Source organism: Mobula birostris, chromosome 7 (assembly GCF_030028105.1).
Source record: "Mobula birostris isolate sMobBir1 chromosome 7, sMobBir1.hap1, whole genome shotgun sequence".
NCBI classification, from domain to species: Eukaryota; Metazoa; Chordata; class Chondrichthyes; order Myliobatiformes; family Myliobatidae; genus Mobula; species Mobula birostris.
The window spans coordinates 31,124,699-31,149,855 of record NC_092376.1 but is presented as its reverse complement, the minus strand read 5'-3'; the positions used below and the strand labels follow the sequence as shown (position 1 = coordinate 31,149,855).

Genomic DNA, 25,157 nt, shown 5'->3' with positions numbered 1-25,157 from the left:
ACTGGAATTCAATTGTAAATGAGATGGTACAACGGAAACCTGATTGGTTGAGGACTAACCAATCAGGAGGGACATTTGACGGGAGTGTATATACCACTGGACTAGACATACCTAGGCATCATTCATGATGAAAATGGCAGTTTGTTATCAAAATGGTGCTTAAAAATTGATACCTGTACCTAGCAGGTATCAAGAACATATAATATTCAGATGATGAGGCAAAAGTCAATGGGCATAAATTTAATGTAATTTCAGGTTTTGAGGGGAAATGTGCACTTATTTCACCCAGAGTTTGATAGAAAGCATAGTGCCAAAAATAATGGTAGAGGCTGAAACCTTCACCACATTAATGCAGTGCTTGGTGTGCATCTGAAAAACTGTGACCTGTATAGCTGTGGATCAGATGCTAGGAGGTGGACTTGGATTGGGTATTGTGTTTTGGTTTTACAGCACGAATACATGGGCTGAATAGTGTCTGTCTTATAATCCTTCTTTGATTCTATGACGTTAAATGACATTCTTGATTTGTTTTTAGGGATACAACAAAAATATTTCTAAAGCTGAGCTGATAGTTAGATTCGCTTTTAAGACTTCCATTACTGTATTGTCCATTGCATGTCCCTGTGCTCTGGGACTAGCTGTTCCTACAGCTGTCATGGTGGGAACAGGCATCGGTGCTCAAAATGGCATTCTCATCAAAGGTGGAGAACCACTAGAGATGGCACACAAGGTCAGTGGCTGTAAATAATTACCTTGGTCACACAGGAGGAACATTCTGATGGGCATTTGGTCAAGAGATAATAAAACTCATTATTTACAGGGCTGTGGGGAAGGAGAAGATAAAGGGCCAACATTGCCCTTGGTTTTGTGTCATCAGTAATGTAGATGATTCGCACTTGATCCTCTCATCCAAATTATTGATATCGATTGTGAGCAATTGGGTCTCACTAATACTTTATCACTCAACATTGTTACAATCTCCTAATCTGTTCCATGTATTTCTACTGTTTAAAAAAAGTCCTCAATCCACAACAGATACTATAACTGCCAAAAGTTTACAGTGTAAATACACCACATCCCACTGATTTCTCCTCGTATCTTTTTCTGCAAGATGTCATCAAAAGTCTCTAACCAGTGCATCAAATGGGATTACCCCTTGAAAATCCACGTAAATTATGTTCAATCCTTTTATTATATTTTGCTGCTGCTCACTTAAAAATAGGTTCTAGCATTTTCCGTACCACTCGAATTATTTTTACTGGTCTATATTTCCCTTCTTTCTCTCTTCTATCTTAAATAATGGAGTTATATTTACTTGCTTTATGTCTGTGAAATTATCCTAGAATCCATGGAATTTTGAAGTCAAGTACATCTGCTATTTTCTAAGCAGTCTTTCAAAACCTTGGGGTGTAGGTCAAGAGAATTTGGGGAACTGATTGGCTTACAGTGCTATCAACTTCTCAATACTGTACACTTTTTTGTTAATTAATAAGACCATAAGATATAGGAGCAAATTAAGCCCATTGAGTCTGCTCCGCCATTCCTTCATGGCTGATCTATTTTCCCCCTCAGCCCCAATGTCCTGCCTTCTCCCCATATCCTTTCATACCCTGACTAATCAAGAATCTATCAACCTCTGCCTTAAATATACCCAATGACTTGGTCTCCAGAGCTGCCTGTAGCAATGAATTCCACAGATTCACCACTCTCGAGCTAAAGGAATTCCTTCTCATCTCCCACCTAAAAGGATGTTCCTCTATTCTGAGGCTGTGTCCTCTGGTCTTAGATTTCCCATCATAGGAAACATACTCTCCACATTAAGATTAATTTATTTGAGTTCTTCATTCACTCTAGTTCTATTGTTCTACACTCTTTCTGGGAGCTCTTCTGTGTCATCTTACATGAAGCAAGAAACAAAATACTTGTTCATTTTCTCTGCTATTTCCTTATTCCCATGTACAATTCCTTGTATCTCATTATGTGGAATCCTATAATTATAACTTTTCCTTAAAGGTCTCTAATTTCTATTAGAAAAATAGCTTGCATTTGACAACTTTGATTATTCTACTGTACTGAAAAGAGCTTTTGTCTCTAGATAGACGTGGTGATGTTTGACAAGACTGGTACAATTACACATGGTACTCCTAAGGTAATTAGGGTTCTTGTACTGAGAGATGTAGCTGAACTGCCACTGAAGAAACTTCTTGCAGTTGTTGGCTCCGCAGAATCTGGTAGTGAACATCCTCTTGGAAGTGCCATTACCAAATATTGTAAAGAAGTAAGTCTCAGATATTTTTTCACAGCTTCTCTCAGTTTCTTAGCTGAATCTACAGTGTCTGGTAAAAGTACTCAGCCCCCAATCTTTTGCTCACGTAAATGAGTATTACAACCAGTGATTTTGAGCAATTTAACAGAATTTTTATCTGTGAATCACATGCTCCTTTTTTCACAGTAGAGCCCAAAAACAGGAAAAATTGTAAAGGATGAAAAACTAAAATTTAAAGACTGAAATGTCAGCAGTTCAAATATATTCATCCTCCATTGCTTAGCACTTAATTGAAGTTCTCACAGCTATTACAGCCAGTAGTCTTTTTGGATAAGTGGCTATTAGCTTTGTACAATTGATGGAGCAAGATTTGCTCATTTCTCTTTGCAAATTTGCTCAACCTTTGCCAGGCTAGTTGAAGAGTGCATGTGGATGGCAGTCTTGAGGTCTTGCCAGAGGTGTTTGATCGGGTTAATGTCAGGACTCTGACTGGGTAAATCAAAGATGTTAATTTTCTTCGTTTGAAGCCACTCCATGGTTGCTCTGGCAGTGTACTTTGGATCATTATCCTGCTGTAAGATGAACTTGCTCCCCAGTTTAAGCTTTCAAGGCTGATGTTTCGTAGCTGATGTGCAATATTAGATTTGCATCACACACATACAGCTTAGTGTTGAGGCCAAGGAGTTCCACTTTTGTCTCATCTGACCACAAGGCCTACTTCCACATCTGTTCAGTATCTTCTGAGTGACTCTTTGCAAAGTCTTTATGGGCAAGGATACGTATGTTTGTTTTTTTTAAACTAGGGATTCTTCCTTGCCACTCTTCCATAAATACCCTTGTTGTGCAAGGCTTTAGAGGTTGCAGAGCCATGAACTTCACCTCCACTTGCAGCTATTGACTTCTGCAGCTCACTCAGAGTGACTGTTGGCATCACAGTACTCTCTCATACAAGAGCCATTCTTCTCTGGCGACTGAGTTTAGAGGGGTAGCCTGACCTAGCAGCATGGCTGCGGTTTCATATGTTTTCCACTTTTTTATGCTGGACTGCACTGAGCTCTGTGGTATATTCAGTACCTTTTAGATGGTCTTGTATTTTCTTCAGATTTGTGCTTCTCAATGATAATTTCCCGGACTTGACAGGGATGGTGGCGAGGTGGAGATACATCTCTATCAAAGGAGGTGTAAGGTGCTAGCCTACAGGTCATCCTTGGGCAAAGTGTCACACTTGTTTAGTCCACCAATCAGGGTCACATGAAGCCATGAGAGCGAGTGGTGGAAGGTTATATGAACAGCTATTGCATATTACAAGTCTGGTTATGAGACCACTGACACTAGACAGACAATCTCTGAAGAGTATTAATGACGGATGGGGCCACCCATCTTGTAAAAACACTGCCCAGTCAAAGGCAAATCACTTATGTAGAAAAATTTGCCAAAAATAATCATGTTCATGAGACCATGATTGCCCCCTTCATATGACATGATGCATAATGATGATGATAATGATGACTTGTCTTGAATGCTCTTTTGTCACATTTTGGTTTGGTCTTTTGAAAATCTACCATATTGTTGACCTTTGGGGGGGTGGTTGGTATTTATTCTTATGAATTCAATAAAAGCAAGTGATCCTCCAATTTTCTACATCAACAAATTGGGTAAGTAAGTTGGTAAGATAATACAATTTTCTGCACCTGAGGAAAGTTAGCAAAATGGATGAATAATTTTTATAGCCTCACAATTTTGGTTTTTAATTTTTAGTAAAAGCTGATAGTGTTTTGGAATTTTTCTTTTGATTTGACATGATGCACAATGTTTCGTAGAATTAGCTCAAAATCCTACTTCAATATATTTTAAATTTAGAAAATGAGACAGTAAAATATGAAAGTAGTTGTGGGGAGTGAATACTTTTCAAGCCACTGTAAATTTCTCACTAAAATCAGATGTTTTATTTAGCGATTATATGGTGGGTTTAATTTTAGCTATAGGAATCACTGAGAGCCTGTTGGAATAATGTTATGAATGCACCAGAGACTACAGATACTAGGATCTGGAGCAACAGACAATCTGCTGGGTTTTGACCCAAAATGTCAACACTCCTGTTACAGAGCAACATTTCCTTTCCTCCACAGATGCTGCTTGAGTCACTGAATTACTGCAGCTGATTATTTATTGGCCCAATGCTATTTTGAATATTGTGCAGGTTAATTAATGAGAGCTCTGTTTATGTTGGAATATTTTATTCTTGTTGAGGTGAGGATAATTGTCTTTAACAAGCAATTGCTTTCTTTAGTTTCCACCCCATCACCTACCAATCTCAGTTCCTGATCTCTCCATCTTCATTTTTCATGTAGTGCAACTTCATATTTTCAAGCAATAATCTGCCAGTGGAGTTCAGTGTGTTGAGAAGATTCTGTTGGGTGAGACACTGCATCAGACCTGTTATCCTTCGTCCCTCCTCCATCCACCAATCACCCACTGGCCTTGGTCTCACTGCTCTCTGTCTCTTCCCTGTGCTCATTATCTTCCCTTTCCACTCTCAGTCCTGATGTAGAGTCTCGATCCAAACATTAACAGTTTCTTTGTCCTCCACAGATCCTGCTCCATCTGATGAGTTCATCCAGCAGATCAATCGTTGCTCCAGATTTTGGCTTTATAAAATCTGTTCTGTCTTCAATTTTCAGAACTATGTTAGCACATTCCAGATCTGATTCTAATAAATTGTCTCTGCCTTTTAATCAATTCTAATTTTATACTGGGTTACACTGAGTTGCATAGAATGTTTCAGATGAAGCTGAAATAATAGGTTGTTCAAATTCAATAACATTTCTAAGTGTTTAAACATGCCCATATGTATTAAACTCCAAATACCATTCTTATTTGGTATCTAAAGATCCATTTTTACTTTTTTTATTTCACCATGTTAAAATTTGAGCTATTCAAGTATATTTTTATTCTTCATTTCCTTTATTGTGATATCAGAAAATTTGTCTCTTCATTTATTCCTCTGATCACCTCTGACAGATCACAGAACAATAGAGGAACATATCTTTCTGCCCATGGTGTTGTGCAAAACTAATTAAACTAAAATAAAACATCTAACTAAACTGATCCCTTCTGCCTACATGATGCCCATATCCCTCCATTCTCTGCACATTTATTATTGGAATTGGTTTACTATTGTCACATATACCAAGGTACAATGAAAAGTTTGTTGCCTGAATGTTCATACAGATCAAATCATTACACAATGCATTGAAATAAAACAATAACAGAATGCAGAATGAAGTGCAACAACTGCGGAGAAAGTGCAGTGGAGATAGACAATAAGATGCAAGATCATAATGAGGTAGATTGTGATGTCAAGATACCTTCTTAACCTATTAGGGGACTGTTCAGTAGACTTGTAACAGCAGGGTAGAAGCTGTCCTTGAGCCTGTTGGTATGTGTTTCAGACTTTGGTGCTTTCTGCCTGATGGGAGAGGAGAGAACAAAGAATGTCCAGCATGGGTGGAGCTTTTGATTATGTTGGCTGTCCTACTGAGGCGGCAAGAAATATAGACCATGTAGGAGAGGCTGGTTTCTGTGATGTGCTGAGTTGTGTCCACATCTCTCTGCAGTTTCTTGAGGTAACAGGTTGAACCATTGTCATATTAAACTGTCATGCATTCAGATAGGATGCTTTCTGTAGTGCATTGATAGAAATTTGTAAGGGACATGCCAAATTTCTTTAACCTTGTGAGGAAGAAGAAGCATTGGTGAGCTTTCTTGACTGTGGCATCTACGTGAACAGGCTATTGGTGATGTTCACTCCCAGGCAGTTGAAGTTCTTAACCCTCTCAATCTCAGCACTGTTGATGAAGATGGGAGCATGTGCACTGCCCATTTCTAGAAGTCAATGACCAGAATTTTTGTTTGGCATTGAGGGAAAAGTTGCTGTCATGACACAAAGTTACTAAGCGCTCTCGCTCCTTGCTGTACTATGATTCATCATTTTTTGAGATACAGCCACTGCAGTGGTATCATCTGCAAACTTATAACTAAGAGTCTCTTAAGAGTTTTGTATTTGCCTCCAGCACTCTGTAAAAAAAACTTGTCCCACACATCCACTTGTATGCGTAAAACTTATTTCACACGTCTCACTTTGAACGCATGCCCTCAAGTATTAGTTATTTAAACCCCAAAAAAAGATACCAGCTGTCTTTCTATGCTTCTCATAATCTTGTAAAGTTTTACTGTCTCCCCTCGGTGTCCCCTGGAGAAAACAACACAAGTTTTTCCAACATCCCTGATGATGATGGGGCCTAGATCTGAAACATTAAGTGCTTTGTTTCACAGATGCTGCCTGATGTACTAAGTGTTCATTGAATTAGACTATATAATTGTTATTTTCTGTGCAGTTTAATAATTAATTAGCTGCTTGTATTTTTTTATGTGTATGTCAGTAGTGTAGTGGTTTTGGCACTGCACTTTGGAACCAAGAGTCTTGGGTTTAAATACGGCTGGCTCCTTGCACGCTTTCCATCCATGCTGGCTAGAGCATCGAGCTAGCAACTTGGCCTCGAGAAAACAGATGCTAAAGAAATAGCAAGGGTGCCACTAGATGGGCCAAACAAAGCATGGAGAGGAACTGGAAAAAGGGATTATCTGATTGGTTAACTCTTACCTACAAATTTGAATGGAATGTTTCTATCAGTAGTATAAAAAGAGCTGAACACATAGGCTCGCCATCTTTCTTTGTTCTTTTTAGACTGTTCTTAGCTACTAAACTTTTGCAGTTCTATGTTTCCAATTCTCTTTGTTCTATTGGTGCTTAATAAAATGATCATGAAGCAACAAGTTTTATGCCTTTCTTGACTTCTGAAAGAGCCTTGGATCAAAGCCGTAAGAATCCGACTGTTTCCAACGTTTTGTATTTTAATTCCAGATTTCTAGCTTATACGGTTTTAAAAAAATATTTCACTTGCAGTCATCTTCTCTGAATTAGTTGTGAATTATTAGTGCCTCTTTGTTCTTTATATAGGTGTTGGGATTTTTGGGATGTTTGTTAACTTAAAAATGCAATAAAAATATTATTTGTATTGCATTTCAAGGAAGTCTGGCATTATACAGGTGGACCTTCACTAATCTGACTACCTGTAATCCAGTTCCTTCGATAATCTGACACTGATTATGCTTAATGTGATCTTTCTGTAATTCGGCATTTTCACTAATCTGGCACCCCTCAGGTCCCAACGGTACTGGATTAGTGATGGTCGACCTGTGTTAATAATTACATTGACATGAAGTTTCTCTTACTTTTTCAGGAACTTGGCACAGATGTGCTTGGGTACTGTATGGATTTTCAGTCTGTGGCAGGCTGTGGCATCAGCTGCAAAGTTACCAACATTGAAACCATGTTAATGAAAAGTGAACCGAGTCCTAACAGAAAGCAGAAACAGAGTAATAATTCATATGCTGCAGTGTTCTCACAAATAAATAAAGGTAAATATTTTACTTCTAAATTTGTATTTATTTGAATGAAGGCAGATTTGTGACTACGGTAAGTATTTGGAGAACAATCCACAAATGGGCAAAAAATGCACCAAGTGTATCAAAAGCATTGTAAAAAATGTGGGGAACAAGTGTAAGTGCGGCAAGTAAGTTAATTCAAAGAACTTTATCTCATTCGCAGGTGCAGAGACTTCTCAGATCTACTCTGTGTTGATTGGAAATCGAGAGTGGATGACACGCAATGGTTTACATGTTGAAAATGATTTTGACAAGGCTATGGTTGACCATGAAGTTAAAGGAGAGACTACAGTGATGGTTGCTATTAATGGTAAAGCTAATACAATTAGCCCAGAGAAGGAACTGCTAAAATATAATTTCCCACTTAGGTTGTGTCACATTGAGAATACAGATCATTATCCAAAACAATTGGCACCTGCATGATTTCATTTAGTTTAACATTTTTACATTTTTGGTTGAATTGTGAAAAATAGAAAAATTGTGCATATTATAAACAGATCAACAGATATATAAGTAACTAATATTGTCAGTAACTGTTAACTGTAGGTACTAATGCCAAACTAAACTTTGAGTCAACTTGTACACCCCAAAAGAATGGGATGTCAATGGTTGAATTAAATAGCCTCAAATCCAACCCCAAAATGTTTTCAATCCACACATATGATGTAACTGAGATGGGATAGGGCACAGGCACCTCATCATTTCTTCGAGGTAAGCTGACTTTTTAAATAGGATAATGAGGCTAGGAACCTACAAAGGTAATAGGTTTAAGCCCAGTCAGCCAGTTATTCTATTTCTAACAGAACACAACAGCTAAAGTGGGGCAACCATGGGGACAAGGAAGTACCTTTACGTACAGCTCAGTGTAAAAGTCCAGTACTTTAGTACAGAAATGTTAATGAGCAAATACACCTGGCAAAGCTCTGCAAAGAAAATCTCAAAAGAATGTGAAAAATAAATGAGTCTAGGAATAGCCATGTGAAAGCAAGAGAAAAAGTAGGGAAAATTACAAATTAAAACTGGATTTTTGGAATCTTCCTGGATGTTTTATGAATCTTCATAAAGTTATAGTTTTAAAATGATATTATATTATTGATTGCTAATGTTTTGTGAATTAGCTGAAGGTATCTAATAAAATGGCAACTGTTCATGGTCGTTTGCTGCTGTGGCACATCCAATTTAAGGTTCGACCTGTTGTGCATTCAGAAATGCTCTTCTGCACACTGCTGTTGTAACAGATGGTTGATTTACATTGCTTTCTTTTCAGCTTTTTCCAGTCTGGCCGTTCTCCCTGACCTCCCTCTCAGTCCTCTTATCAGCCCTCTTTTCACCCACAGAACTGCTGCTCATTGTATGTTTTTGGTTTTCACAACATTCTCTGTAAATTCTAGAGATTGTTATGTGTGAAAGTTCCAGGAGATGCACAGTTTCAAAGATACTCAAACCCCCGTACTTGCACCAACAATCAGTCCAAGGTTAAAGTAATTTAGTTCACATTTCTTCCCCATTCTGATGTCTGGTCTGTACAACAACTGAATCTCTTGATCATGTTTGCATACTTTTGTATGTTGAGTTGCTGCCACTTGAATGACTGATTAGATATTTGCATTAATAGCAGGTATACCTAATGAAGTAGCAACTGAGTGTATGCGATAAATAAAAAAAAGATAAAGGCTAGTTTAAACTTAATGGCAAGTAAATATTTAAGCAACTATGATGATTAATATTGAACAATATACTAAGTTTGAATTACTTTGAGGAGGTACAAATAGAACTGACATTTTATTTCTGAAAATTTATTGCATTTTCTGATAATCTATAAAATATGTTTTTCTCTGGAAAGGCATGCTATGTGGGATAATAGTAATTGCAGATACAATCAAACCTGAAGCTGCAGTGGCTGTGAGCATCTTAGAAAATATGGGAGTGGATGTGGTACTTCTAACGGGTGATAACCTCAAAGTAGCAACTGCAGTTGCTCGCCAGGTAGATACAGTGGTAAAAACATCTATTTGCTCTCCATGTACATTACTGCATTTGAAACTGTTTTTCCTTCTATTTTAAACTAATGGCACACAGTGGATATTGGAATCTGCAGCAACAAACAGTCTGCTGGAGAAACTCAGTGTGTCAAGCAACAACTGTGAAGGAATCTGCCTCAGGACTGTTCATTGTTCAATTAATGTTTACTCTTGATATTGCAAAACACCTAACTGCCTGGATGGCACCTCCATTCAAAAAAAAACAAAAAATAAAAGTGTGTAACTTATTCTGCCATTTAATAAGATCATATCTTTATTTTCCTCATAAGCCATCACTGTATTACAGATGAACGATCTGTCTGCCTCAACTTTGAATATATTTAGTGATTTAGCCTTCACAGCAGACTTGAGTGGAGAACTCTAAAACTTCAGAACCATCTGTGAGAAGAAATTCCTCATCTTAATTGTAATGGGTAACTCCTTATTCTGATAGTATATCCTCTATTTCTAAATAGCTCCACAAGCAGATACTTCCTCTGGGTATCTGTCTTGACAAAACTCACATATTATCTGGTAGAGATGTGACCTGCTCCTCCTCCCCTTTCTCCCATGGTCCACTCTCCTCTCCAATCAGATTCCTTCTTTGGCCCTTTACCTTTTCCCCACGTCATCTCCTAGCTTCTTACTTCACTTCCCCTCCTCCAATTACCTAATTCCCCCTCAATTTAGCTTCACCTATCACCTTCCAGCTTGTACTCCTTCCCTTCTCACCACTTTCCGATTCTGGCTTCTTCCATTTGAACAATAGTGTACCTCGTATGTAGGCCATTATTGCCACAGTAAAAGTAGATTTCCAGTCGAGTTGCACCATGCATTTCCTAATATTTTTTAAAACTAATCTCCTTACCTGTCTTCTTACTAAATTCCAGCAGAGAAGACTACATAAACATTAAAATTCCTTATGAACATAAAAGTGCAGCACGGGAACAGGCCCTTTGGCCCATGATGCCTGTGCTTATTTTTTGTATCCTATTCTACTCCCTATATGCTCAAGCCAGATTCTGCTCTAGCTCCTTTGCAGATGATACCATCAGAGTAGGCCGCATCTCAGATAACAAGTCAAAGTACAGGAGGAAGACAAGAAGCCTAATGACATGGTGTCATGACAACAACTTTTCCCTCAAGTCAGCAAAATAAATGACCTAATCATTGACTTCAGAAAATGGCAGTGCACATCAGTGGTGCTGAGTCCAAGTTCCTAGGAGTGAACATCAGCAATAGCCTGGCTTGTACACATGATAACAGAACAGCTAAGAAAGCTCACCAGTGCCTCTTTTTTTCCTTCAGGAGGCTATAGAACTTTGGCATGTCCCCTTTGTAATTCACCATCTTTTATCGAAGCATCATAGAAAGCATCTTATCCAGCCTTGCCTGTAACTGCAAGAAACTGCAAAAAAGTGGTGGACATAGCTCAGTACATAATGGGAACCAGCTCTCCTCCTTTGTCTCTGTGCACATTTCTCATTGGCTCAGTAAAAAACCAACATAATCAAAGACCCAGCCATCCCAGACATTATCCTCCCCCTTCCCATCAGATAGAAGATTCAAGAATCTGAAAGCATGTACCCCCACCAGGCTCAAGGACAGCTTTTACTTAGCTGTTATAAGACTTGAGTAGTTCCTTAGTGCAATCAGATGGACTCTTGACCTCACAAACTATCTTGTTATCTTGTGCCTTATTGTCTACCTACACAGCTCTGCTGCATCCTCTAGAATTTTCTATGTTACTATCTCTGTAATACTTTGTTCTGCACTCTATTATCATTATGCCTTGTTCTACCTCAATACACTGTTTTAATGAACTGATATGTATGAGTGGAACATAACACATTTTTCACTGTACCCCAGTACAAGTGACAATAAAAGAATTTACCTCGCCTGTGGTTAAAGAGGATACAAAAATCTCTGCTGAGGTCCCAGCAATTTCTTCTCTTGCCTCTTTCAATAACCTGGGTTAGATACTATAAAGGCCCTGAAGACTTACATATCTTAGTGTTCTTCTCCTTGATATCAACATATCCTAGAATATCAGCATTCCCCTCCCTGATCTCACAATTCTTCATGTCCTTCTTGGTGAATACCAACGCAAAGTACTTGTTTAGTAACTATCCTTTAAGCCTTCTATGACTGATGTAGTTTTTAAACAATGGGAAAGATTGGGCATTACATGTTTCCGGGATCTGCTTGTGGGAGGAAGTCTTTCTTTCTTCAAACAATTGTCAACTAAATATAGTTTACCAAAAACCCATTTTTTTCGGTACTTACAAATTAGAGATTTTCTACGATCTCAATTATATACATTTCCTAATAGTCCTGATAAGAACGTATTAGATGAAATTCTTAATATGAAATCATTCTATAATGGTTCAATATCCAATATTTATGATATGTTGTTGGGAATGAGAGATGATTCTTTAAACAGAATTAAAAATCTTTGGGAACAAGATTTACAGACCTTAATTTCTGAAGAAACTCGGAATGAGATTTTTAAATTGGTTAATACTTCATCGTTATGTGCTCGTCATTGCCTCCTACAATTTAAAGTGGTTCATAGGGCTTATATGACCAAGGGTAAGTTATCTCATTTTTATATGGATATATCTCCCTACTGTGATAGGTGTAACAATGGAGAAGCTTCATTTATTGATATGTTTTGGATGTGCCCAAGTCTTGGAAAATATTGGAAGGAAGTATTCCAAACTTTTTCTGTACTCTTTAAAGTAAATTTTAAGCCTAATCCTTTGACTGCCCTATTTGGTATTGTTGGAAGGAAAGATATTATTTTAAAGACATCTGATCTGCACATTCTGGCTTTTATCTCTCTTAAGGTTGGGAGGGTGCTTTTGTTGAAATGGAAGGATGCTGTTCCGCCTAATCATGCTCAGTGGTTACGGGATGTTATGGCACGCCTAAATTTAGAAAAAGTTCATTGTTCAATTTCTGAATCTAACCAAGATTTTCAAAATCTGTGGGGGCCGTTTTTAAATTATTTTCATAATCTTTGACTTCTTGTTAAAGTACAGAAGTTGGTTAATAGTATATTTTATTATCTGATAAGTTTTTTTCCCCTAACAGCTTCAACTTTGGTAGTGGGTGTAGATCTTTATTTTTAATAAAATTGTTTATATTCTAATACACGAATTAATCTAATCTATATGAATATAGAGTAAGGAGTTCGTTAATGTGCTTCAATATACTGTATTTGGTATTATTATATTTTTTCTTTTTTATAATATGTATTCTCTTGGCTCTGTATTCTTTTATATAGAAATCAATAAAAAAAATTGGAAAAGAAAGAAAGTAACTATCCTACTTCCTCTGGCGCTAGGCATAAATTCTCTTCTTTGTCCTTGGGTGATCCTACCTTGCCCCTATTTATCCTCTTGTTTTTAATGTTTGTGTAAAATGATTACCTCCTTCAAGGAGATGAATATACAGTGTTCACATTTGAAGTCCTACTTTCAAACAAATATTTGTTCTAGATAATCAGACGTACAGTACACTACTGTGTAGAAGTCTTAGGCACATGTAAAAAATCTGTAAAGTGATAATACTTTCAAAAAAAATGAGTTAAAAAGCTCCTATAAAGCACAGTAAGCTGTATCAAAAAATTACTATAAAGCACAGTAAAAAGAGCTAGATCAAATCAATATTTTGTGTGACCATCCTTTGCGTTTAAAATTGCATCAGTTCTTTTACTGTCCTGCAGTCTCATAAGCAAATCAACAGGTTGGTTGTTCTGAGCATCTTGTAGTATTTGGCACAGTTCTTTTACAGACTTTGGCTTGCTTTCTTGCTTGCTTGATGATGTTGAGATCTGGGCTCTGTGGAGGCTATACTGAAGCCTTATAAAAATATTTAGTGTTGCTAAGACTTTTGCACAGTACTGTATATCTATGAAAAGTGGATGAATGATGGTCCTATTTACTTCACTCAATTAAAGGATAATTTAATTGTTATAAATGAAGTTTTTCTATTAATAAAAAAAAGAAAAATATCTCTATTTTTAGAAGTGTTTTCTATTTTTAAGGTTGGCATCAAGAAAGTGTTTGCAGAAGTTCTTCCCTCACAAAAAGTAGCTAAAGTTCAAGAGGTCCAGGATCAGGGTAAAACGGTCGCAATGGTTGGTGATGGTATAAATGATTCTCCCGTCCTGGCAAAAGCTGATGTGGGAATTGCCATTGGATCTGGCACAGATGTAGCTATTGAAGCAGCGGATGTTGTGCTGATGAGAGTGAGCAAATGTTAACTAAGTAATGTTTGTGTATTCTTTATTGTCTATATTATCAAATAACGGCCCGAAGGTAAATAGTGAATTGAAATTCAATATGTGAATGTGGCTTCTGCTTGCTTAATATAAATTCTGTGATGATATGCATTCTGATTTTTAATTGCAGAACAATCTCTTAGATGTTGTGGCTAGCATCAAATTATCAAAAGAAACTGTTTTCCGCATTCGAATAAATTTTATTTTTGCATTAATTTTTAATCTGGTTGGAATCCCTATTGCTGCTGGTAAGTGGATGCTTTTTCTATTTTTATGTTTTATTTAAACCATTCTCCCCTTAAAGTTAATTAATGGAATATTTTAAACCACTTTCAAAGTATTAATGGGGAAAGAACTAATGTTGGGAGCTGGTGAGAAATGAGCAATACTTTAAAAACATATGTTTGCTCCAGATTTTGTTGTGATTTTCTACAATACTAGAAAGTTTTGGATACCAATGAAACATTTCATTGCACCAGAATAGCACAAACCGTTACAAATCTGTACAACTTGGATGCCATCTTGGTCCCCAGATAAATTTTGATAGAGAATTGGAGATGTAGAGAGGAGTGGGAGGGTGCAGTCTCTGCAATGGCCAATCAGCAGTGAAATGCAGTACTGCATTAGATTACATGACTATACAATTTACCTACTGTTTGGCAGTTTCTAGTGATCTTCATATAAAAGACAATTATTTTTAAATCTTTTACATCTTTATCAGACATATGTTGGCATGCTACTATAACTGGAACTGCCATACAACAATATTATAGCACAGTCTATGCTGTAGAGATAGATGGAATGCCAAATCATTTCTATTTACACCCACATTCTTTAATGTGATCACAGCAGCAAATGTAATTGTTGCAAAAATGCAAATATTGGCATATTGTACTTAATTGTATTTTTCCACTGAATGCTATTTGTCCATTTCTATGATAAAGTTACTTTTATATCATGTAGATTCGTACAAGTACTGTAAAATTTAGCATGTATGTGAAACTTTCAGCAATTACTCACAGCTTTTTCAGCAGAAAACAGATTGTTAACTAATACTCATTCCCTACCTTGTAGTTGGTAGCCCATTAGGTTGAGGGTAGTAGGTGCAGGAATACCAACATTTGTAAGATGCATAGCAATTGTTTTAATATTCCATTTTGAATAAGGCTAATTTCTAAAGGTAGTTTCAATGGGTAACCAAGCATCTGCATGTTATAAAATTATTGGGACAAGAAATTGTTGAAATCATCTTGAAGGTATTGCACAAGTGGAAGATTTCACTTATTTACAAAATAAAAGTCTCTCTCTCTGTCTCTCTCTATCCCCTCCCCCATGCCGCACCACACCACACCATTCTGTTGTTGCTGCACTGTGCACACACTTCCTCGGTATATTTTCATAATGGATCCTAAATTGAGCTGATGCAGTGGGGTTGGCTTTATGGTGCCTTTCCCATCACACATGGTGGAATATGCCTTTTCTTTAGTAATGGGGATGTGTATATCTTGTTTTTATACTTATGTTTATTTTGTAACATGATTGTAACTACATTGTGGAGTGCATCATGTTCTAATTCATGTGTAGACTTAAGTTAAATGCATCAGTTAATTTGTGGTTAAGGCATTGGACTAGCGACCTGAAGGTCGTGAGTTCGAGCCCCAGCTGAGGTAACGTGTTGCATCCTTGAGTAAGGCACTTAATCACACATTGCTCTGCGACGACACTGGTGCCGAGCTGTATGGGTCCTAATGCCCTTCCCTTGGACAACATTGGTGTCGTGGAGAGGGGAGATTTGCAGTATGGGCAACTGCCGGTCTTCCATACAACCTTGCCCAGGCCTGTGCCCTGGAGAGTGAAGACTTTCCAGGCGCAGATCCATAGTCTCGCAAGACTAACGGATGCCTTAAAATATACGTAACACTGCTTTTTGATGCACCTAATAAACACCCTTGCATATGTGCGTGTGTGTGTGTATGTATGTATATATATAAAAAATATGTGTGTGTGTGCATGTGTGTGAAACTAGTCACAAAGCATCTCCATAGTCTCAAACAAGGTTCTTCATCGGTGATGACCCAAATCCAACAGTGTCTGAACAGCCTGTCAAGAGCCTGGGTAGATGGTACAACGCCAGCCTCACGGACAAAGAGCAGTTGCAACATCTAAAACAGCACATCACCATTGGCCTGGATAACATGGACAAGACCTTGATGCCTGGAAAACTAAAGCTCTGGTGCTTGCAGTTTGGATTCCTACCTTGCGTGACTCACTGTCTATGAGGTCTCACTACCAACCATGAAGAAGCTCAAGCTAACCATCACGTTGATGATAAGAAGTGGCTCAGTGTCCAAAGGTGTATCAGTAACATCAGTCTCTATGGTAAAGGAGTCCCAGGTAGGTCTGGAAGCAAGTGGGCCCACCAGTCACAAGGTCATAATTCCAAAGCGTCGACGCGAGAAGAGTCAGACAGAAGTGCAAAGCTGTTTTCCTGGCTAAGCAGGGCCAACGTATGTGGTAGGAAAGTATTGAGAGGAGGAAAGTTAGCTGGAAGGACATGTGAGAGGTGAAAGCAAACAGACTTAGCTTTCTCATCAGAGCTACATGTGACGTGCTTCCCTCACAAAAAAAAACCTCCACCAGTGGTTTGGTGTGGACCTAACTTGTGCCCTCTGCCTGATTCCGGCAACCTTCGAGCATATCCTGGCAAGCTGCAAACCAGCCTCACACAAGGTATCACAGCGAGGTCTTGAAGAGTGTGGCAGTGGCAATCGAGACCAAGAGGATAGCAATCATCTCCTTGCTCCCTGGGATGACTAAAGCTCTGACACCAGCAGCATTCATCTGGGAGGGAGAGGAAAGACCAACTAATCTCTCTCCTAAGCAGAAACAGGACAGATGAACATGGCCTGTGACTGGAAAATGCAGGTGGATGTTAATCAACAAGTCACCTTTCCACTGGAAATTGCTGCCACCAACCTTAGACCAGACTTGGTTCTCTAGTCCAACTCATTACAGATCATCTACATTGTGGAACTCACAGCCCCATGGGGAGATTTAGTGGCTGAAGCATATGAGCGCAAGACGGTACACTATGCAGATCAAGCCTCTGAAGCTCAGTGACAGGGCTGGAAAACTAAATTTGCCCAGTGGAAGTGGGTTCTAGTGGATTTATAGCCACGTCCACCATCAAAATGCTGAAGGAGCTAGGAATCCATGGTTAGACTCTACTGCAAACTATCAGAGCCACATCAGAGGTGACAAAAAGAAGCACTCACTGGCTTTTGATCAAGCAAAAAGACCTCCCTTAGGTTCCAAGATTGCATCAAGAGAGTGGGAAGACACAATGGGGGTGGTGATTCTGGGATGCCAGAAGTCATCGTCAAGCCCTCCAGAGTTGTAATGGGCTAATCGATGAAACATCAAGGAGGGAGGGTAGGGAGGGTGCCCACTTGAAAACTCTTGCATGCCAATCCTGCGCCATTCTCAACATCAAGGCAGACTCGAGCAAGTGCTCACGACCCATTGGCACAAGGGATATTAATATCATCCTGTTTTTTTGATTTTGTGAGTATGGTGTGTGTGTATGTCTGTGTAAATATGTGTATGTATATATGTGCATAAATATCTGTGTATGTGCCTATATATGTATGTATATGTGTGTTTGTTTTTAGGGATGACTTCAGGTGGTGATACTTTTTATTCAGCATGATATCATGGAGAAACCTGCAGCAGAGTGCAAGGCTCTAAGTTACAGTCCCATTTTGGCATATACAGTGCCTATAAAAAGTATTCACCCCGTCTGGAAGTTTCCATGTTTTTTTGTTTTACAGCATTGAATCACAGAGGATTCAGTTTGGCTTTTTGACAAACATCAACAGAGTAAGACTCTTTTATGTCAAAGTGAAAACAGATCTCTGTAAAGTGATCTAAATTAATTACAAATATAAAACACAAAGTAACTGATTTCGAAGTATTCATGCTCCCCCTCTCTAATATGACACACCAAACATTAACTGGTACAGCCAATTGGTTTTAGAAGTCACATAATTAGTTAAATAGAGATCTGTTTTTGGAGACCTGTATGGAGTCAAGGTGTGTCCATTGATTGTAGTGAAAATACACCTGTATCTGGAAGGTCCAACTGCTGTTAAGTCAGTATCCTGGCAAAAAACTACACAACAAAGACAAAATTACACTCCAAGAAACTCTGTGAAAAGGTTATTGAAAAGCACAAGTCAGGAGATGGACATAAGAACATTTTAACGTCACTGAATATTCCTTGGAGTACAGTTAGGTTAATTATCAAGAAATGGAAAGAATATGGCACAGCTGTAAATCTGCCTAGAGCAGGCCGTCCTCAAAAACTAAGTGACTGTACAAGAAGGGGACTAGTGAGGGAGGCCACCAAGAGACCTATGACAACTCTGGAGGAGTTACAAGCTTCAGTGGCTGAGATGGAAGAGACTGCACATACAATAACTGTTGCCCAGGTGTTTCACCAGTCTCAGCTTTATAGGAGAGTGGCAAACAGAAAGCCACTGTTGAAAAAAGTTGTATTTTAACTTCATTAGTCCACAGGACTTGTTTCCAAAATGCATCAGGCTTGTTTAGATGTTCCTTTGAACTTTCTGAATAGAACTTTTTGGCCGCAATGAGCAAAGGTATGTTTGGAGAAAAAAGAGTGCAGAATTTCATGAAAAGAACCCCTCTCCAACTGTTAAGCACGGGGGTGGGGGGGGGCGGTGGATTGATCATGCTTTGGCCTTGTGTTGCAGCCAGTGGCACAGGGAACATTTACTGGTAGAGGGAAGAATGTATTCAATTAAATACCAGCAAATTCTGGAAGCAAACATCACGCCATCTGTAAAAAAGCCAAAGATGAAAAGAGGATGGCTTCTACTATAGGATAATGAACCTAAACACATCTCAAAATCCACAATGGACAACCTCAAGAGGTGCAAGTTGAAGGTTTTGCCATGGGCCTCACAGTCCCCTGACCTAAACATCATCAAAAATCTGTGGATAGACCTCAAAAGAGCAGTGCATGCAAGACAGCCCAAGAATCTCACAGAACAAGAAGCCTTTTGCAAGGAAGAATGGGCAAAAATCCCCCAAACAAGAATTGAAAGACTCTTAGCTGGCTACAAAAAGCGTTTACAAGCTGTAATACTTGCCAAAGGGGGGGGGTTACTAAGTACTGCCATGCAGGGTGCCCAAACTTTTGCTTTGGGTCCTTTTCCTTTTTTGTTATTTTGAAACTGTAAAAGATGGAAATAAAAAAAGTTTTTTTGCTTAAAATATTAAAGAAATATGTCATCCTTAACTTTATGCCTTTTGGAAATCAGTTCATCTTTTACTCGCTTAGCTATTCACAGTAACAGAAATTTTGACCAGGGATGCCCAAACTTTTGCATACCACTGTGTGTGTGTGTGTGTGTGTATGTATATATATATATATATATATATATATATATGATATAATTGTTGAAGAAAGTGCAAAAATGGGTTTATCTATCACTTGCAAACAGACAATGTATGGTGATATCCAAAAAGAAGGAGAATCCTATCTGCAGGCTGAGAATAAACGGGGAAGACATAACACAAATACAGAACTTTTGCTACTTAGGAAGCTGGGTGACATCAGATGGCAGGTGCAACGTGGACATCAAAAGAAGAATAGGGATGGCAAAAGACACCTTTACGAGAATGAAGAGTATACTGACCAATACTAAACTAGGCATGACAACCTGCCTCAGAGTACTGAAATATTACGTTTATCCAGTTATGTTATATGGCTCAGGATGTTGGACAATATCTAGTAACATGAGGAAACAAATTGTAGAAGCAGAGATGTGGTTTTTGAGGAGGATGCAAAGAATATCATGAACGAAACAAATATCTAACAAAGATGTCATGAACAGAGCAAACACAAAAAGAAATAATGTATGAGATCATGAAAAGGCAATGTACCTTCATTGGACATGTGATTAGGAAAGAGGAGTTAGCATGCACGGTAATTATGAGAAAGATTGAAGGGAAGAAAGCAAGAGAAAGACAAAGACAAATGATGATGAAGACAGCAGCCAGAGAACTTGAAATGAATACCAATGAATTGATCCACTTGACCCGAAACAGGAGTGTGTGGGCCATGGCAGTCAAAGCTCAAACTGGTCATGGCACCTGATGATGGTGATGATGATATGTATGCATTTGTGTTTGAGTGTAAGTGTGTGTAAATATGTTTATGTATTGCATGAGTATCTGTGTATATGTATGCGTATGTCCATATATGCATATGTACATGTGTATGTGTGTATATGTGTCTGTATATGCATATATGTGTGTGCATGTATATGTATGTGACTGTATATATGTACATACGTATATGTTTGTATACGTGTGTGTATGGGTACATTGTGTCTGTGTGTATGTAACTATGTATATGTATGTGTTTAATGGTTCTATTTAATATCAGAGAATGTGTACAGTATACAACCTGAAAATCTAACTCTTCACAGACATCCAGAAAACAGAAGAATACTCAATGAATGGCAGAAAAACGTTAGAACCCCAAAGCCCCACTCCCCCTCCCACACACAAGCAGCAGCAAAAGCATCAACCCTCACCCTCACCCTCACCCCACCTACTCCAGCAAAAGCATCAACCCTCACCCTCACCCTCACCCCACCTGCTCTAGCAAAAGCATCAACTCACCATGCAGCAATAGCAAAGAGGTTATGATCTAGAGTCAGTCAAAAAATACTGTCCATCCCAACACGTAGGTAACCTAGACAGGTTCTCTCTTTCAGTAATGAAGGAGAGTGAATTATTGCTCCTGCAGTGACGAGAGGGGAGACCAACAGCACACTGTTCTATGCAGGCCAGGCAGCATCTCTAGGAAGAGGTACAGTCGATGTTTCGGGCCGAGACCCTTCGAGTCACAGCACGAGTCCTGACGAAGGGTCTCAGCCCGAAACGTCGACTGTACCTCTTCCTAGAAATGCTGCCTGGCCTGCTGCATTCACCAGCAACTTTTATGTGTGTTACTTGAAATTCCAGCATCTGCAGATTTCCTCGTTTTAGCACACTGTTCTGATGTCACAATCTGCCACATCACTTGTCCGAGTTCCCCAACTCGAGGGCCAACAGACTCTCACTCACTGTCAAAAGAGAGAGAGGGAGAAATCACAAGTGCAGGGGCCTTCTGTTGACAGCAGAGTACATTGCCTGCCTGTTATCTTGATGTTTTAATCTCCCACATTGCTTTAGTCGGCGACATCAGTGAGGAATCGGGTTATCCACAGGGACACACCCAGTCCAACTGTGGATCATGGACTCTGACAGGACCCCAGCTGCCTTGAAAAAGACATGAAAAGAGAAGAAATTAAACTGTTTGCGGATGAACTGGAAAAAGTTGCCCAAGTCCGCAAAAAACTCTGGTGCCCTTTTTAGCTCCTCCCATTTCTGTATGTAAATATTTGTGTGCATGTGCATTTAAATTTGTATATGCGAGTGTGTGTATATGTAAATGCATTTTGTGTGTATACGTATGTGTAAATTATGTGTGTGAATATGTGTATGTATGCATATGTGTATATGTGTATGTATGTGTTCTGCATATATAAGTAAATGTATGCACATACATCTTTACACACGTACATACCATGCATACAAATACACATATGTACCCATGTGCATACATTAATACACACACACACATGTATGTACATATACATGCACATTGACAGACTTATGCATATACATATGTACAGACATATATGCAACACATTGACACAAAGGCATACATATCCACTCAGACACATACATATGAGTGGATATGTATGCCTTTGTGTCAGTGTTGAATATATGTCTGTACATATGTATATGCATAAGTCTGTCAATGTGCATGTATATGTACATACATGTGTGTGTGTGTATTAATGTATGCACATGGGTACATATGTGTATTTGTATGCATGGTATGTACATGTGTGTAAATATGTATGTGCATGCATTTGTATTTTTATCTGTGCATGTATGTATATATGTGTGCACACATGTATATGCATAAATCTGTATGTATGTGTAGATACATACGAGGGGTGATTGATAAGTTTGTGGCCTAAGGTAGAAGGAGTCAATTTTAGAAAACCTAGCACATTTATTTTTCAACATAGTCCCCTCCTGCACTTACACATTTAGTCCAGTGGTCATGGAGCATACGGATCCTTTCTTTGTAGAAGTCGGCGTCTTGGACTTCCAGAAAGTTGTCCACAGCAGGGGTGATTGATAAGTTTGCAACCTAAGGTAAAAGGAGATGAGTTAAACAGCTCTCGTTACATACACGTGCAGTTCAACTCTTTGAGTGATTACGCAGAAAATTTGAAGTTAAATCCTGGGAACAACACCTGTGATCTCAGTCCAGAAGAGTGCATTACTAGTACAACTCTACTTAGTGCTCAACCCAACGTTGAAGCTGCTTGGCTTGATCAGATATGAATTCTCCAGTCATGGACTTCAGACAGGCAGTCGTGCTGACAAAGGGGCCTGTGGCCTTGTTGATGCCTTCGTGCAACTCTTGTGTCTGCTGCACAAGTTCAGGCAGTTGTTGGTGCAGTGGTGAGCAGTCTTCTGGGACCTTCTTTGCAGCTTTAAGAGCATCTCAGATTCTGAGGTTGAGATCATCCTTGTAGGCAAGTAAGGCTCTTCCTTTGACTTCAGTCACTGGTTCCATTTCCTCACAGCATTCTTCATACCAGTCTGCTTGTGTGCATTCTCTCTAACTGAATGCAGTGATGGCTGGGTTGTAGATGGCAGATGGTGTGTGTGTGTGTGTGTGTGTGTGTATGCATGTGTGTGTGAGTGTGTGTAACATACAGAGAGAGAGATAGAGAGATTACTGTCTTCTATGTATTTTCCAGGTGTGTTTTTGCCTTTGGGCCTAGTTTTACAGCCATGGATGGGTTCTGCTGCAATGGCTGCTTCCTCTGTTTCTGTGGTCGTTTCTTCATTATTGTTAAAACTGTAAGTAACTGTACTTAACTTTTCCTCATAATGAGTCTGCTTAAATTCACTGATTTATGATTTTGAAATACTTAAGTATTTTGAAACACTTTGAAAGGTAACAATTGTAATTGACTAAACTGAGCCATATGGAAGCTGTAATTAGGAATTGTAAAGATCATTATTCATTTCCACAGATCTTCAGGAGAGAATCTAGTTCTCCTGTTTAAAGTTTTTAAACACAAAAATCGTAATAAACCATGAACAACAGTGTCAGTTGCTGATTTTGAATGTAGACTGGTAACATACAGAATTACATTTTTACAATGGTAGCATATCCCAAATAGCAGAATCCTTTTGAATATTCACTACTGGTGGCTGGTCCGAAAAATTTTGAGCACAAATACCAGATACCCAACATATATTTCTTTTGTTACAGTTAGAGGGATATCTCCCTGAATATACAACTAGCCAGAACATTAGTGACAAAATGGACCTTCCCTGAAATACATATCAACTGGCAAGGAAACTGATCACTTAATACCTTCCTTGATCTGATCCATTTCTGAAGTTTTCAATAAGCACCAATTAACATGAACATTCATCTGTTGTGTTGGCATTGTCATGCTCATCTTGTCTAACCATGTGGTAGAACTACATTAATGATCATACTGAAATGCTAAATTGTCTTGTAGGATGTAATAATTGACTTTCCATGCAATGGAAATGTTTATAGAAAGTAAAATCTGCCATTTAAGTGTGATGAAGTGAATATGGACAGTTAAAGGCTTTACATAAAATTCTCTCTGAAGGTATTAGGTTTGGTGGAAGTAATTAAATATTTTATGTTAAGGGATGGAAATAAAGCATAGAACATAAAAATCTACAGCAAATTACAGGTCCTTCAGCCCACAATGTTGTGCCAACCATACAACCTACTCTAGAAACTGCCTAGAATTTCCCTAACCCATATCCTTCTGTTTTTCAAAGCTCCATGTACCTATCTAAGAGTCTCTTAAAAGAACCTATTGTATCCACCTCTATTCTAAGAATAGAAGTTACACGTTCTAACTATGCATTAAAATCCATAATTCTATTGGACTTTTATATTTTACTCATTAGTTTCCTGCATTGTTGAAAAAAAGGAAGTATATCCTTCCTTCTTGCACCTGCTCTTCATTTCCAGTTCTTAAACTCATTCCATGGAATTTGAAATAGGATAAATGATGATTGCAGACATAATGTGTGCTGTACCCATCAATATTGAGTTGGACAATTGATTAGGTATTATTTATTTAAAATTAGTGTCAGTGTTTAATTAATTTTCTTATTTTAAAATAATTGCACCTATTTGGTGATTAAAATAGAATATTTTTCCATCCATAATCTTAAATGTAATTACAATCTTGTTATTTTCAATTACAGCTACAGGAAGCCAAACATAGAAAAGCTTGATAATCAAGCATAAGGCGACACTAACTACATCCATTTAAATTTGTTGAAAGGAATGAAAGTTCCTCCAAAGTTTAATATCTGCACCCAATTAAAATATATTATTCTCTTAATTCACTAAAGTGAAAAATTATCAAATCAGAGAATAAGTCTTCAGGATGAATGTGATGAATGGTCTCCGCTGACTGGAGGATAAAATGAAGAGCTTGTGTCTAAGGATTGATGAAGACTGAATTGCAAAAATATATTTGTACAGTGTGAACTTATGAAGAATAAACTTTTATAAATGAAGTATGTTTTTACATAAATGTACACACCTTTCTGAAACAGTAGTTTTTTGAAGTTTAAGTTTGTGAAGGCTATTCTAGTCTTAATTAATGCTAAATACTTTACTCCTTGGAAGTCTGTATTGCATGAAACTGCAATAAAACTTATTTTAATATTTTACTCAGATTTCAAATTGATTCAATTCATTTCTGAATAGAGTGATTTTCTGTATACATTAACTATAGAAATCATTGATATTTATAAGGGTACTTTCTACTTCACTTTTTAACTAATCAGATGTTATTAGTGTTTCCATCGTCTTTTCTATATTTAAGAATATAACCAAGATATT

The 25,157-nt window shown here is 38.1% G+C and overlaps 1 protein-coding gene across 9 annotated transcripts in view; it reads left to right on the top strand.

The window, feature by feature from the left end:
• The window catches only part of LOC140200088 (copper-transporting ATPase 2-like), a 74,372-nt gene extending 49,423 nt beyond the window's left edge, over positions 1–24,949 (top strand). For 6 of the 9 annotated variants that reach the window (XM_072262835.1, XM_072262843.1, XM_072262839.1 and 3 more), the window contains 9 exons: positions 536–730; positions 2,096–2,278; positions 7,570–7,747; positions 7,938–8,084; positions 9,618–9,760; positions 13,847–14,050; positions 14,214–14,331; positions 23,005–23,107; positions 24,512–24,949. In XM_072262835.1, the coding sequence (XP_072118936.1) occupies positions 536–730; positions 2,096–2,278; positions 7,570–7,747; positions 7,938–8,084; positions 9,618–9,760; positions 13,847–14,050; positions 14,214–14,331; positions 23,005–23,107; positions 24,512–24,554 (1,314 nt within the window). In that variant the 3' untranslated portion in view covers positions 24,555–24,949. The other 3 variants (XM_072262837.1, XM_072262838.1, XM_072262840.1) reach the window with 3 other exon arrangements.
• The last annotated feature ends 208 nt before the right edge of the window (positions 24,950–25,157 follow it).